The sequence below is a fragment of the Schistocerca serialis genome, chromosome 9 (assembly GCF_023864345.2).
Source record: "Schistocerca serialis cubense isolate TAMUIC-IGC-003099 chromosome 9, iqSchSeri2.2, whole genome shotgun sequence".
Taxonomy (NCBI): Eukaryota; Metazoa; Arthropoda; class Insecta; order Orthoptera; family Acrididae; genus Schistocerca; species Schistocerca serialis.
The window spans coordinates 388,271,424-388,287,362 of NC_064646.1; the positions used below are offsets into that span (position 1 = coordinate 388,271,424).

The 15,939-nt window shown below is 45.1% G+C and overlaps 1 protein-coding gene across 1 annotated transcript in view; it reads left to right on the forward strand.

The window, feature by feature from the left end:
• LOC126419633 (slit homolog 2 protein-like) overlaps positions 1 to 15,939 on the forward strand; it is a 118,253-nt gene that overhangs the window by 68,114 nt on the left and 34,200 nt on the right. The window contains exons 3-4 of the mRNA XM_050086822.1: positions 8,631 to 8,801; positions 15,665 to 15,862. Of these exons, the coding sequence (XP_049942779.1) occupies positions 8,631 to 8,801; positions 15,665 to 15,862 (369 nt within the window). The remainder of the gene's footprint in view (positions 1 to 8,630; positions 8,802 to 15,664; positions 15,863 to 15,939) is intronic.

Consider the following 15,939-nt stretch of genomic DNA (forward strand, 5'->3'; position numbering starts at 1 on the left):
AACGAGAAGGTGTACGTTATACTGTGGATTCTTAAGGATGGTTCCAATACTAATGAATGGATTGGAATCATCAGTAAGTACACGATTCGCGAACTACTCCCCAACTGAAGAAGGCGTCACGTGAAAGGTTCCCCCCGCCCCATCCCCCGCATAATGGCGCCTGGTTATCAGAGAAGCTGCCAAGTATACTTTGCATAACATAAATGAAATATTGATCAGAATGGATTTGCAGAGTACACCATCTGTCCCTGGCGTATAAGCTTCGTCGGCGCAGTCTCTACGGTTGCAGTTTTAACTAATAACATTCAACAACAGATGTGCGAAATTTCAAGCAATTCCAACAGAAATCCTTCTGAAGTAAACCAGCAACTACAGAAGAAACTCGTTATGAACAACGCGCTTTAATTGATTTCACTGGTGGCGACCCTTGGCACTACCAGTGCGAACCTATGACATGGCGACAAAGTACAGAATGGGTTTATGTTGGCTCACCAGAACCGAAGAAGATGCAAATCACAAATCCAGTAGCACGTCCTCTTGCATTGATGCATGCCTGTATTCGTCGTGCCATACCATCCACAAGTTCATCAAGGCACTGTTGGTCCAGATTGATCCACTCCTTAACGGCGATTCGGCGTAGATCCCTCAGAGTGGTTCGTGGATCACGCCGCCCATAAACAGCCCTTTTAAATCTATCCCAGGCATGTTCGATAGGGTTCACGTCTGGAGAACATGCTGGTCATTCTAGTCGAGCGATGTCGTTATCCTGAAGGAAGTCATTCACAAGATGTGCATTGTGAGGGCGCGAATCGTCGTCGTTGAAGACGAATGCCTCGCCAATATGCTGCCGATATGGTTGCACTATCAGTCGGAGGATGGCATTCACGTATTGTACAGACGTGACGGCGCCTTCCATGACCACCAGTGGCGTACGTCGGCCCCACATAATGCCACCCCAAAACAGCGGGGAACCTCTACCTTGCTGCATTCGCTGGACTGTGTCTAAGGCGTTCAGCCTGACTGGGTTGCCTCCAAACACGTCTCCGACGATTGTCTGGTTGAAGGTATATGCGACACTCATCCCCATCGACGCGCAAGTCACCGAAGTGGCGTCAAATTGAAAGACTTGCACCAGGCGAACGGTCTACCCGACGGGAGGCCCTCGTCACACGACATTTCATTTCATCGGTGAAGAGATCGTGGTGCCAATCCTGAGCGGTGCATTCGGCAGAGTGTGCTGTATTATTTGCAGTATCGGCGCTCTTCCTGTTTGTCATCCTGACTGCTACATTGTGTGCTGACCTAGTTGGACTCGGCTTAACGCTGGATGGAGAAAACTTTAAGAAAATTTTTCATTTGCCCATGATATCTTTCTGCAGTGCAACGATTACATCTCCACCTTTTGTAATCTTCCTCTGGTAGTTTCCTTCACCCTTCAGTTATGCATGATGGTTTCTCCTAGATATTTATTTATTGATTTGTTCTTCACATTGCAGCCTATTATCGTATAAAGCTAACATTTTTGCAGATGGTAATAAATATATCTCTTAATTATTTGTTTCTGACACTTATAAATACATTTAAAAATCTAATTCTACAAAAGTGATATTACTACAATTTCTCTAACACTGCAAAACTACAATTTAACATAACCTTAATCAATTACCCAACTATTTACACTAATTTAGTGCTACAGATTCTGTTCTGTTTCTGTTCATATTTAAACTGTTCATATTTGTTTCCACTGCTGGATCCACCCTCATATGCTCCGGTCAACAGACACCGTCTACTGGATTCTTTGGGCTTAGCGTAGTATGTCAGCAGTGTTTCCACTTTACAAGTCCTTACTTTCTTAGGAATCACACTTCTGTGATCACTTGCACCAGCGCAATGTAAGTTCTTGAAAAACTATTTCATTCCTTGGTCGCCGACCTCAGCTGTCTTCTCACCATCTGTAGAGTATCTCGTCGAGCGGGGATGGCGGCAACTGCCGTGTGGTTGAGTGCCTTGTGAAGTCTTCCTTGGGCTTCCAGGACACTGCGGCCGCAGTGTCGTCCAAGATGCTACAGGATGACTCATTCCTCAGTGCTCCTCTGAGATCCAACGTACTTAATGACTAACGACTATTATTCACCGCGTCTTTGTAAAGGGTACAGTCCACAATGTGTCTGCCTTTTGATATTGTGCGTAGCATATAGGCCATGTCCAGTCAGGTAACGTATCAGTCTACTTGACGGCTGAAGAAATCTCATTTTTGTCTATCTCTGATGTTAGGGAGAAATTCGTACATTCTCCATCCAGTTGCAATATGCGATCTTGTATTAACTAGAATTTGAAGCCACTTTGACTATTTTTCGACCGTGACTGTCTCAAGAAATAGGTAAAGGTATTTTTTTAAAAACTACCGCTACCAGTCACAAACTTTGTCAACTATTGTATTATTTATTTAGCGACATGTTTCGAGGTAAACCTCATCTTCAGGCTAAATGTCATTCCAATAGAACATTAAAATAAGGCCATACTGATGTTGCATAGTCTTTTCGTAAATGTTGTGCTCATCCTGTGGAACAAGAGAAAAAAAGGGATGCTCTCACTTTGGAAGCTGGACTGATGTTTGCACGAAAATGTTTTCTAAAGTCACTCACTTTTTTCTTTTGGCGTGGCAGTCTCGTAGTGATGCGCTGGGGTACCTCTATTTCCGACCCTCTTCTGGTCACTGTTCACAAATTGCCACTAATATAGCAGTAACTTGGAAACACGATCACAAACAGTTCTGTAGTGCAGTGTACAAGATGGCGGTAAAATACAGCTGGTTTCGATTTGACTATCGATTTGATGATCTATGTGGTGTCAGGTGTTTACCTGTCTTCTGCACGTCTTGTTATCGTATTACAGATGTAGGTTGAGGAAATACATTACAAATTGAACATATGTTACAATATTATTGAGCAAATCATGATATAAACTATTTATTTTAGATATTGCCAAGTTATTGCTGGGGCTAGAGTCAAACGATTGTGTCACTACATAGCAGTCACTTGGAAATACGATCACAAACAGTTCTGTAGTGCAGTGGACAAGATAGCGGCCGAAATACGGCTGGTTTCGATTTGGCTATCGATTTGTCGATCTATGTGGTGTTTTAACTATCTTGCACTGGTCTCAGTTCCGAATACCGTTCGTACCTCCATTTAATTGCTTTTCTTTAAACAACAAAATGCTCCCCTTTTCCTAATTTCGAAATCCAATAGGCATTTCCTGGAATTACTGACAACATATCACTTGGGGTAGTGCTGTGGGAGCCTATTAATCTTAATAGCACTCCTCGTCGAACTCTTCTGCTGGCTTCATAAACTGCCATCTATTAGCCCAAATGCTCAAACTTCATTCTCCGATTGATGCTAATATAGATTCATAGTATGCTGTGATTGTGTTAAGGGAAGTCGATATGTCGTATTTGCTATGGTTATAATTTTGTTCGTCATGTTACTACCTTTTCTGCCTGCCTCCTCTATATGATGAGCAAAGTTGCGACGTTCGTTCAAGAATACCCCTAGATACCCCGTTACTGCGCTTCTTCTAATAGTTACATCGTTTAATTTTATCTTAGGATTTCTTCCTAGATTCCTTTTCAGCAAGAGATACGTGGTTCTGTGAGGTGCCGGCGGCAATTTGACATCTCTAACCATCCTTCAACCTTATAGAGCGCTGGATTACAATTGTCTTCTATAATTTTTCTCGAGTAATCGCTTACAATGAACAGCATGTCATCTGCAAATGCAACCAGTCCGCTTACGTTACCACTGTCATGTAACTTTAGTAGTATAGGTTCCAATGCTATATCCCGAAACTCTGGACCGCACACTGACCCCCATGGACAGCCTTTTGTTATGGTCTTCATTTCCTTTCTGCGGCATATTAAAGTTGCATGTCTGCCGCAGCGTTAGTCTCTCAGGCAGTTGTACAGCGCCTCTGGATACACTCCATCTCCCTAAGGCGACCAAAGAAAGATGGGATTTTAGTATCATTGTATCCTGGTCTTCCCCTTACTGATAACCACTACCTCAGCATTCTTTCACAGTGCAGGACCCTTCCTTGCAAGAGACACTCATTGTATAGTTCACACATGCAGGTATCTATCTGATCACATGAGGCTTCCATTACTTCGGCAGAGATCCCATCTGGTGCTGGAGATTTCTACTTTTTCAGTCTCAGAATATTTGTCTAATTTCTTCTTGTGCGAAGGGCTACACAAGCTTATTGTTTCTATAGTCCTCCCACAACATACTTCGAAATGTACGCTGATCTTCTTTCTCGTTGTCTTCTTCGTCGTCAAGAATCAGTGTTTCCATTATCAGGACAGATGACAATTCCCAACTTCCTGTTATCGTCCCATCGTTTCTTTTGAGCGTGGACAGAACTGTTTGTGATCGTATTTTCTCGCATACTATTTTGTATAGCATTCCCCAGGGATCAGTTTCCAAGTCAGTCTCCACGAACTGTTTCTATCATTCCATTTTTGTCTTCCACAATTCTTCCTTAAAACGTTGTCTATCGTGCCTGTATCTATGCAGCCTTCTGATTCTTTCTTCTTGGGTCATGCTGCTCAGGTCTAGCTTCTGACTCTTCTTGTTTTTGGAGAGTCTCGGTCCAGGTGCGTGGTACTCCCCTAGAAAGATCCCTCCTGGTAGGTATCGACGCCACCATTTCATTCTTCGCCTTTAACGTCTGCATCATCATCCAGAGATGGACTTTCTGGACACTGAAACACTCTCAAAAATGGCTCTGAGCACTATGGAACTTAACTTCTGAGGTCATCAGTCCACTAGAAGTTAGAACTACTTAAACCTAACTAACCTAAGGACATCACACATATCCATGCCCGAGGCAGGATTCGAACCTGCGACCGTAGCGGTCGCGCAGTTCCAGAGTGTAGCGCCTAGAACCGCTCGGCCACCCCCGGCCGGCAAAACACTCTTCTCAGTTAGACTCCTTGATGTTGTATTTGGGCCTCAAGCGCTGGTTTTTTTTTTGTAGAACCTCGGACTTTCCTTCCTGCGATGATATAGTGTATGATATTGTAATCACTCGGTATCACTTCACTTCCAACCTTCCAGCCTGCCACACGGCGCGCCGCTGCCATACTTCCCTGAGTGACGTCTCTATTTAACGTTCCTCCGACACTCCCTTCATACACTGGCGGACTGCGAGTTGTATTCAACACCCGTACGTTGAGTTCAGTGTTGCTTTCTTCTAGCTGCCTTCCATGATCATCAATCAGGCGGCTATGCCACAATACTAACTTCCCGTTTGCATCAATGGCGTACAGAAGAGTCTTAATTCGTCCTAGGTGACTACTGTCCTGTAACTTTAGCGGATACTCATCGATCTCGTCACTTAACTGCAAATACATAGAAAAACCAGGATGCAACTCTCCTTAACTACTAACATTTCCAAACAGATTACGCGTTCTGATCAGTAATGTGATATTTTTGTAACTGTGATGGCATTGTTAAATATTACACTACTGGCCACTAAAATTGTGACACCAAGAAGAAATGCAGATCACAAACGGGTATTCCTTGGACAAATATACACTACTGGCCGTTAAAATTGCTACACCAAGAAGAAATGCAGATGATAAACGGATATTCATTGGACAAATGTATTATACTAGAACTGACATGTGATTACATTTTCACCCTATTTGGGTGCATAGATCCTGAGAAATCAGTACCAAGAACAACCACCTCTGGCCGTAATAAAGGCCTTGATAAGCCTAGGCACTGAGTCAAACAGAGCTGTACACAGGTACAGCTTCCCATGCAGCTTCAACACGATACCACAGTTCATCAAGAGTAGTGACTGGCGTATTGTGACGAGCCAGTTGCTCGGCCACCATTGACCAAACGTTTCCAATTGGTGAGAGATCTGGAGAATGTGCTGGCCAGGGCAGCAGTCGAACATTTTCTGTATCCAGAAAGGCCCGTACAGGACCTGCAACATGCGGTCGTGCATTATTCTGCTGAAATGGAGGGTTTCGCAGGGATCGAATGAAGGGTAGAGCCACGGGTCGTAACACATCTGAAATGTAACGTCCACTGTTCAAAGTGCCGTCAATGCGAACAAGAGGTGACCGAGACGTGTAACCAATGGCTCCCCATACCATCACGCCTGGCGATGACGAATACACGCTTCCAATGTGCGTTCACCGCGATGTCGCCAAACAGTGATGCGACCATCATGATGCTGTAAACAGAACCTAGATTCATCCGAAAAAATGACGTTTTGCCATTCGTGCACCCAGGTTCGTCGTTATGTACACCATCGCAGGCGCTCCTGTCAGTGATGCAGCGTCAAGGGTAACCGCAGCCATGGTCTCCGAGCTGATAGTCCATGCTGCTGCAAACGTCGTCGAACTGTTCGTGCAGATGGTTGTTGTCTTGCAAACGTCCCCAACTGTTGACTCAGGGATCGAGACGTGGCTGCACGATCCGTTACAGCCATGCGCATAAGATGCCTGTCATCTCGACTGCTAGCGATACGAGGCCGTTGGGATCCAGTACGGCGTTCCATATTACCCTCCTGAACCCACCGGTTCCATATTCTGCTAACATTCATTGGATCTCGACCAACGCGAGCAGCAATGTCGCGATACGATAAACCCGCAAACGCAATAGGCTACAATCCGACCTTTATCAAAGTCGGAAACGTGATGGCACGCATTTCTCCTCCTTACACGAGGCATCACAACAACGTTTCACCAGGCAACGCCGGTCAACTGCTGTTTGTGTATGAGAAATCGGCTGGAAACTTTCCTCATGTCAGCACGTTGTAGGTGTCGCCACCGGCGCCAACCTTGTGTGGATGCTCTGAAAAGCTAATCATTTGCATATCACAGCATCTTCTTCCTGTCGGTTAAATTTCGCGTCTGTAGCACGTCATCATCGTGGTGTAGCAATTTTATTGGCCAGTAGTGTATTATTGTTGTCATAGGACGCTGCCCTTGAGTGACTATCTGGGCAGTTATTGGCATACCGGGGACCTTTCCGGCTTTGGAGACACAAGACACCCAACTTCAGCTCTTCTGTCTCTTTTCTAGCGTCATGTCGCACACTGGGACGTCTCATGGGATTAAGCTGCTCTAGATCATTAAATTTGTCAGTTCTTGTGGTATGTCCATGCTTTGTCCGTACTGGAATGCTGGATTCTCGATTCTACTTCTTTTCTTTTCGGCCATCTGAGGACCACGTTAATTCGCGCCAATTTCGTTTCTTCCTTTACCAACATTAGTTCATTCTCATACTTGGTAACCTTCGTCGCACTTCTGTCCATGATGGTACTTTCCTGATTTTAATACTGCCCTGGAAACTTGCGAAAAGCTGAAAATTTAATTTGAAAATTGTTGTAAATCTCTGGTCCCTGTTATTCCAATTTCTTCCGGGTCTCTTTCTACCTCTTGGAAAAATGAAAATGTGTGTGAAATCCTATGGGAATTAACTGCTAAGGTCATCAGTCCCTAAGCTTAACGCTACTTAACCTAAATTATCCTAAGGACAAACACACACAACCATGCCCGAGGGAGGACTCGAACCTTGCATGGGGCTTAATTATGATGCAATAATTTTAGTAGCTGTGTGTCCGGTTGCGAAGTCTCGTAACCGGTTGGCCCTGACCAGCATTAGTACACAATCTGACTGCATAAAGTAACAATAAAGAATGAAAGGAAATTTCCGTTAACACAATTGATTAATTATGTCCCCTGCAACTATAAAAGCTACGAAACAACAAAGCACAAGTGTAACTGTTCTGTTTGTGGAAGTGTGATTCAACGTACATGTATCTGGCACGGTTCTTCCTCAATAATACAAGATATTTTAAACACCATTTACAATGAACTAATTGAAAAACCAGAAATACTATAATTGCACATAGAAACAGGAAGTACAAGTCTAATACATGAACACGAGCCAGATGCTTTGTTGACTGAACCTGTGACCAAGAGGCATTGTCATTAAGGAAACGTGAAATAAATTTTATTTTTACCTCCATATATATTGACGAAAAATTCACTGTGGTCATTGCAACATCTTCCATCTATACATTACACCAACCGAACAGCATCTACTGTCTCGCCCAACAGAACAACAATTGCACACATCCTCTGAACTAGTACTGCTCTCGACATCCTCTCAACAAGTACTGTCCACGGCAGCCTCTGAACTACTACTGCACCAGTGGAGGCGGCGGAATAATAATCTTTGGCGCAATCTCTGGCGCTGTGACTCAGAGTAGCCACCTTTCAACCTCCGCCGGGACTCTACCTCTTGGATCCAGCGTGCTTTCGTTCTCTTGTTGACAAGAAACTGTATTGTTTGATGTGTCAACTCCGCCTGGTTCATTCTGAGGATGTGTCCGAAGAACATGATTTTTCTTCTCCCGATAGTGTCCGAGGTTATTGCTATTGGTATTATTTCGTGTGTTTTATTATTACTTGCTTAAAGTAATGGCATGTTGTGTGATGTGTTATGATGTTACAATGGTCCTATAGGAAAAAGAAAATAAGAATGTAAAGAAACCTTTGGAATCCAAAGAGCCTCCACATAAACTCGGAAGTCTTCCTGTGGCAGGTGCGCGTGCACAAGTTCCCCACGCTGCCTGCGCTGCGGGTGCTGGACCTGTCGCACAACCGGATCGAGGAGATCGACCCGGCGGCGTTCGAGCAGCTGCAGAACCTCACCGAGCTCGACCTCAGCAACAACGAGCTGGTGACCGCCGCGCTCAAGCCCATCGTCTTCCAGGTGAGTTCCCAGCTGCCGACGCTGGTGCTTAGTGACCGACTTGGTTTTCTCTTGGCTCGGATGGTGTGGAATGGGTTCACTAGAGTGGGCAAACTCTTGTCAGAATGAATGAAAGGCGGCATTGACACGCAGTCAGCTGAAGTGGCCTGAAGTCGAAAGTTTCGCACCAGACTGTGAGCCATGTTTTAATTCATTACTCTTTCGACAGGTTTTAAGCTGCAAACCATCTTTTCATCTTCGCTTAACTACGACATTCAACTATAATATGTTTAGGATATTCCAGCCTTTGTCCACTCCTACTGTTTTGTACCCTTCTCCACCGCCATGTTACAGATTTTCACATACTTTACAATATCCCACTAATTTTCTTCTTGTAAAATTTTTTTTGTTTATTTATAGACGCAATCACATGTTTATGACACAGTCATAACCGGTTTCGGCCATTCAATGACCATCTTCAGATTCTAAAACAATACAAAAGAAAATTTATATTAAAACTTAAAAATAAATGCAATATTTAACCACGCTTATTATTAATCTAACTGAATTTATGCGGAATACATATACACTCCTGGAAATTGAAATAAGAACACCGTGAATTCATTGTCCCAGGAAGAGGAAACTTTATTGACACATTCCTGGGGTCAGATACATCACATGATCACACTGACAGAACCACAGGCACATAGACACAGGCAACAGAGCATGCACAATGTCGGCACTAGTACAGTGTATATCCACCTTTCGCAGCAATGCAGGCTGCTATTCTCCCATGGAGACGATCGTAGAGAAGCTGGATGTAGTCCTGTGGAACGGCTTGCCATGCCATTTCCACCTGGCGCCTCAGTTGGACCAGCGTTCGTGCTGGACGTGCAGACCGCGTGAGACGACGCTAGATCCAGTCCCAAACATGCTCAATGGGGGACAGATCCGGAGATCTTGCTGGCCAGGGTAGTTGACTTACACCTTCTAGAGCACGTTGGGTGGCACGGGATACATGCGGACGTGCATTGTCCTGTTGGAACAGCAAGTTCCCTTGCCGGTCTAGGAATGGTAGAACGATGGGTTCGATGACGGTTTGGATGTACCGTGCACTATTCAGTGTCCCCTCGACGATCACCAGTGGTGTACGGCCAGAGTAGGAGATCGCTCCCCACACCATGATGCCGGGTGTTGGCCCTGTGTGCCTCGGTCGTATGCAGTCCTGATTGTGGCGCTCACCTGCACGGCGCCAAACACGCATACGACCATCATTGGCACCAAGGCAGAAGCGACTCTCATCGCTGAAGACGACACGTCTCCATTCGTCCCTCCATTCACGCCTGTCGCGACACCACTGGAGGCGGGCTGCACGATGTTGGGGCGTGAGCGGAAGACGGCCTAACGGTGTGCGGGACCGTAGCCCAGCTTCATGGAGACGGTTGCGAATGGTCCTCACCGATACCCCAGGAGCAACAGTGTCCCTAATTTGCTGGGAAGTGGCGGTGCGCTCCCCTACGGCACTGCGTAGGATCCTACGGTCTTGGCGTGCATCCGTGCATCGCTGCGGTCCGGTCCCAGGTCGACGGGCACGTGCACCTTCCGCCGACCACTGGCGACAACATCGATGTACTGTGGAGACCTCACGCCCCACGTGTTGAGCAATTCGGCGGTACGTCCACCCGGCCTCCCGCATGCCCACTATACGCCCTCGCTCAAAGTCCGTCAACTGCACATATGGTTCACGTCCACGCTGTCGCGGCATGCTACCAGTGTTAAAGACTGCGATGGAGCTCCGTATGCCACGGCAAACTGGCTGACACTGACGGCGGCGGTGCACAAATGCTGCGCAGCTAGCGCCATTCGACGGCCAACACCGCGGTTCCTGGTGTGTCCGCTGTGCCGTGCGTGTGATCATTGCTTGTACAGCCCTCTCGCAGTGTCCGGAGCAAGTATGGTGGGTCTGACACACCGGTGTCAATGTGTTCTTTTTTCCATTTCCAGGAGTGTAGTTCATACATAAAGGCGGCATACACTGAAGACAGGTTCATGCGTTGTCTAAGTAGGTATAAAATGTAAAACACGGGCCGGCCAGTGTGGCCGAGGGGTTCTAGGAGCTTCAGTCTGGAATCGCGCGACCGCAACGGTCGCAGGTTCGAATCCTGCCTCAGGCATGGATGTGTGTGATGTCCTTAGGTTAGTTAGGTTTAAGTAGTTCTAAGTTCTAGGCGACTGATGACCTCAGATGTTAAGTCCCATAGTGCTAAGAGCCATTTGAACCATTTTGTAAAACACCGGTTTTATATAGATATAAAAATTTTGTTGGATTTTGTTCACCCTCATTGCGCTAGATGGGCACGTCTTTTTAAGATAGGCTTAATTTTTCAAAAGCCTAAAATGTACAAATTTACTATTAATATTTAGGTCAAATGTACATAAAATTTAACATTACAGATCGGAAATGTTATTTTACTGTTTTAACGATCTGTTCTGTAATCTTAAATTTTACGTACATTTGACCTAAATATTAATAGAAAAATTTGTACATTTTAGACTTTTGAAAAATTAAGACTATCTTATAGAGGACGTGCGCATCTAGCGCAAGGAGGGTGAACAAAATCTAACAAAATTTTTAAATGTGTATAAGACCGGTGTTTTACATTTTATAGCTAGTTTGACAACGCATGAACCTGTGTTCAGTGAATGCCGCCTTTAGATATGAACTAAATCTATTTCGCATAAATTCAGTTAGATTACTAATGGTTCAAATGGTTCAAATGGCTCTGAACACTATGGGACTCATCTGCTGTGGTCATAAGTCCCCTAGAACTTAGAACTACTTAAACCTAACTAACCTAATGACATCACGCACATCCATGCCCGAGGCAGGATTCGAACCTGCGACCGTAGCGGTCGTGCGGTTCCAGACTGTAGCGCCTTTAACCGCTCGGCCACTCCGGCCGGCTAGATTACTAATAAGCGTGGTTACATATTGCACTTATTTTTAGGCTTTAATATAAATTTTCTTTTGTATTGTTTTAGAATCTGAAGATGGTCATTGTATGGCCGAAACTGGTTATGAGTGTGTCATAAACGTGTGATTGCGTCCATAAATAAACAAAAAAAAATTTACAAAAGAATCAGTCACGCACTCCATAGACAAAACGTCGTTTTTTCCAAAATTTTCTTCTTGTCAGCCTCTTCCGCAGACTTCTTCTCTTACCTACCCTTTTCAAAATTTCTTAATTACGTACATTATCAGCCGACTTATTTAACATTCTTCGATGACATCACATTTTAAATAGCTCCAGTCCCTGGCGAAATCACCTAGTGCTTCCATCCCGGTGGCTGCACCTATGTTAATCGAGGTTTCGATGTCACTCTCACGATCTTCTGGAGAGGTGTCGAGATTGCGAGGGCGCCCCATACATACATCCCTAAGCGGCAGCCGCATCACCCCACCACCGGCCCTGCACCCGGGGTCGGTGTACTGTATTGGGAGGAGGGGACCACGGTTACACCCTCAACGTATTCAGTCTTGCCAGGCCAATGGTGCGTCAACTGCTGGTCGCGGTCTCTGAGTGTAGCTGCTATAGTTGGAGTCACGAACGATGCAGTCGAGTTTAGGCTTGTTCTGCTGACCTACGTCCCGTAGTCTTCGACAGTAGTGTTCTGAACGCTCTGCTGTGAATGTCGTAGTTAATACGAGCATTAAAGGTGATTGTTTAGCTGTTTAGTGAATTTCGATTCCATTTGTTATGAGCTGTCATCAGTGATTGTGGTGATAAGTGATAAATTCTGCATAAGAAACGAGAGGCATAATTTGCAGGATATACGCTTTTTCCAAGCAGAAAGCACGCGCTAGCGCGTGCCACAACATCACTTACAAGGGAACCTCCCCATCGCACCCCCCTCAGATTTAGTGACAAGTTGGCACGGTGGATAGGACTTGAAAAACTGAACACAGATCAAGCGAGAAAACAGGAAGAAGTTGTGTGGAACTATGAAAAAAAATAAGCAAAATATACAAACTGAGTAGTCGATGCGCAAGATAGGCAACATCAAGGATATTGTGAGCTCACGAGCGCAGTGGTCCCGTGGTTAGCGTGACCAGCTGCGGAACGTGAGGTCCTTGGTTCAAGTCTTGCCGGCACGGTAGCTCAGCGTGCTCAGTCAGAGGGTTAGCAGCCCTCTGTACTAAAAAAAAAAACTAAGTCGATCGATCAGCAACGAGCTTAAATGGATGTCTTACGACGTCCGCCCCGAGCAGATGCAACGAGCGAAAGCGAACAAAATGAGATTAAGGTTTACCTTTTTTTATTTTCGCAAAGTTATGATCTGTCCGTTCGTTCATTGACGTCTCTGTTCACTGTAATAAGTTTAGTGTCTGCGTTTTGCGACCGCACCGCAAAACCGTGCGATTAGTAGACGAAAGGACGTGCCTCCCCAATGGGAACCGAAAACATTTGATCGCAAGGTCATAGGTCAACCGATTCCTCCACAGGAAAACATGTCTGATATATTCTATACCACACTGGTGACGGCATGTGCGTCACATGACAGGAATATGTTGTCGACCCACCTAACTTGTACACTTGGCAAATGGGTAAAAAGATTCTTCTACCTTGCCAGATTTAGATTTTTTTTTGTAGATGTGATAATCACTCCCCAAAAAAGTGATGAAAGCATAAGAGTTTGTCACATAAACTGCAACAAATGAATGCAACAATTTCACAGTCGCATGGTTTTCCCTCTGCTCTGTCAGATAATAATCGTCTGAAAATAAAAAGTTAGACTTTTCACTCGAAGGAAGACTTGAACCATTGACCTCTGGTCCCGCAGCTGCTCACGCTAACCACGGGACCATGGCGCTCCTCTGCTTACACTATACTTGATGTTGCCTATCTTGCGCATGGATACTCAGTTTGTATATTATGCTTATTTTTTTCGTATTTCCACACAACTTCTTCCTGTTTTCTCGATTGATCTGTGTTCAGTTTTTCAAGGCCTATCCACTGTGCCAACTTGTAACTAAATCTGAGGGGGGGGGGGGGGGTGCGATGGGGAGGTTCCCTTGTTAGAATCGTCAACAATGGAGTCGGTGCCTCGACTTGCGCGCACCGCCATCGTTCGTGGATCGGACTATATTGCAGTGTTCCATGCCGATCGTAGCTGTTATCCTTCGTCCCTGTTGATGAGGTTGTCGTCGACCCTTATTCAACTGATTTTCAGTAATGCTCATCCAAAAAGCCACTTGCTCGGCACAACATTTTTTTCTCAAATTTTAAGGTAAATCCCTCGTTGAGGCTGTGTTCTGCCACTGTTAATTTATCTTTGTCACAAACGTACGCAGGTAATGTATGCCATGCAATGTTGTGGGATACAACACTGTGTCTGACTGATGTACTGGATGCTACACTAGTAAAGGATGCTTTATATACCAAGTATTTGCATTTGCAGACCCAAACATATCTTTCGTTTCTCGTGGTGGTCGAAGGACGGCTTTGACGTTTTTTCCAAGAGTCTATGTAGAGAATAAAGAAGAGTTACTCTACCGCTGCGTGGAACACATTAGACGGGGCATAAAGATAAGTCACCAATGGCAAAACATAGCCTTAACGAAGGACGTACATGCGAAATAGTTATTCGATCCCTTCTTCTTGTCAGTGTTTTCTATATACAGGGGAGGTGGCAGGGTGGGGGGCTTGGCTTGGGGGCTACAGCCTCCCCCACCCCTCAATGGAGTATCATATTACACTGGATAAAATGACTTCAGAAATCAGCGAATGTATTACTCCAACACATTCAATCATTTTTTTAATAATTATGTAGCAATATATTTCAAATACACTTTAACAAAAGAATAAGAGCGGCAAATAGCTTACTATCTAAACCAGTAAGTACCATTTAACTTAATATGGGCGTCTTATTATTTATTAATACACTTTGTTTTCCTGAACTCCAAAATAGTCACCAAAATCCACTTTAAGCAAAACCAAATTTTACCAATTTGTCTGTGGAGGACCCCAACTCTCCTTTTGTTAAGCGATATTCCATTTCTCCAAACCCCCTCCCCCCATTAGCCCCCCCCCCCTTTTTACCGACTTCTAGAATCGCCCCTGTCTATATATTCCTTTCTTCACCGATTCTGCAGAGAACCTCCTCATTCCTTATCTTGTAAGTCCACTAACTTTCAACATTCGACTGTAGCACACATCTCAGACGCTTCGAATCCTCTCTGTTCTGATTTTCCCATAGTCCATGTTTCACTACCACACAATACAGTGCTCGAAATGTACCTTTCTTCTTCAATTTAAGGTCGATCTTTGATACTAGTAGAATTCCCCTGGGGGTACCTATCCTCAGCTCCACACATTGATCCAGAAACTAACCCTGAAAAATCTGGCGGGTCAGACACTCCAAAGATGGGCAATTTTAGCCACTGACCATCAGTAACTCATACTGCGGACCAGGGTCCATGGAAAATTGTGTGGAGGCTGCTCCACTGAAGAATCTGAAGAGTGAGCGTAGACCCAGGGTCCGATTCAACCACACCTGGCACTGTTGAACCTAGGTGCTCAGAACTTCTACAGCACTCTTGCTGCCAAGACTTCTCCCCTCACCAAGAACACTCTACTGCATATTCCTACCGTTGCTGTGCCCCTTTTATGCTCAAAGGACAGGCTGGGTATCCAAAGATAGTATATGGGTACTTGACATACAGTGTCCTGGGGCTTCATTGTGATCTATAAGGATCTTATACTAGCAGATGTTGACATTTCAGATTACTTACCTGGTGCATAAGAAGCACAGTTTTGCAAGAGCTACGTGTATAAAATGACTACTGACTTGACAGTGCGATGTGTTGATGACTGTGTACACAGGGCCTGTACGCGATGCCGGAGTACATGCCACTCAAGTCGCTGCGCAGACTCAGCCTGGCCAACAACGTGCTGCATGCACTGGACTCGGACGTGTTCGACCATATCGAGAAGCTGGAAGTGCTCGACCTGAGGGGCAACAAGTTCAGCATCATCAGCCAGGTCACCGCCGACGCCATTGGATCGCTCTTCCACCTCAAGGTATGTACCTGTGTAACTGAGAGGTTGGTGACATATTCTGTACAGAGAGGGGTGGAGAATACTTTGCAGCTGCAGCA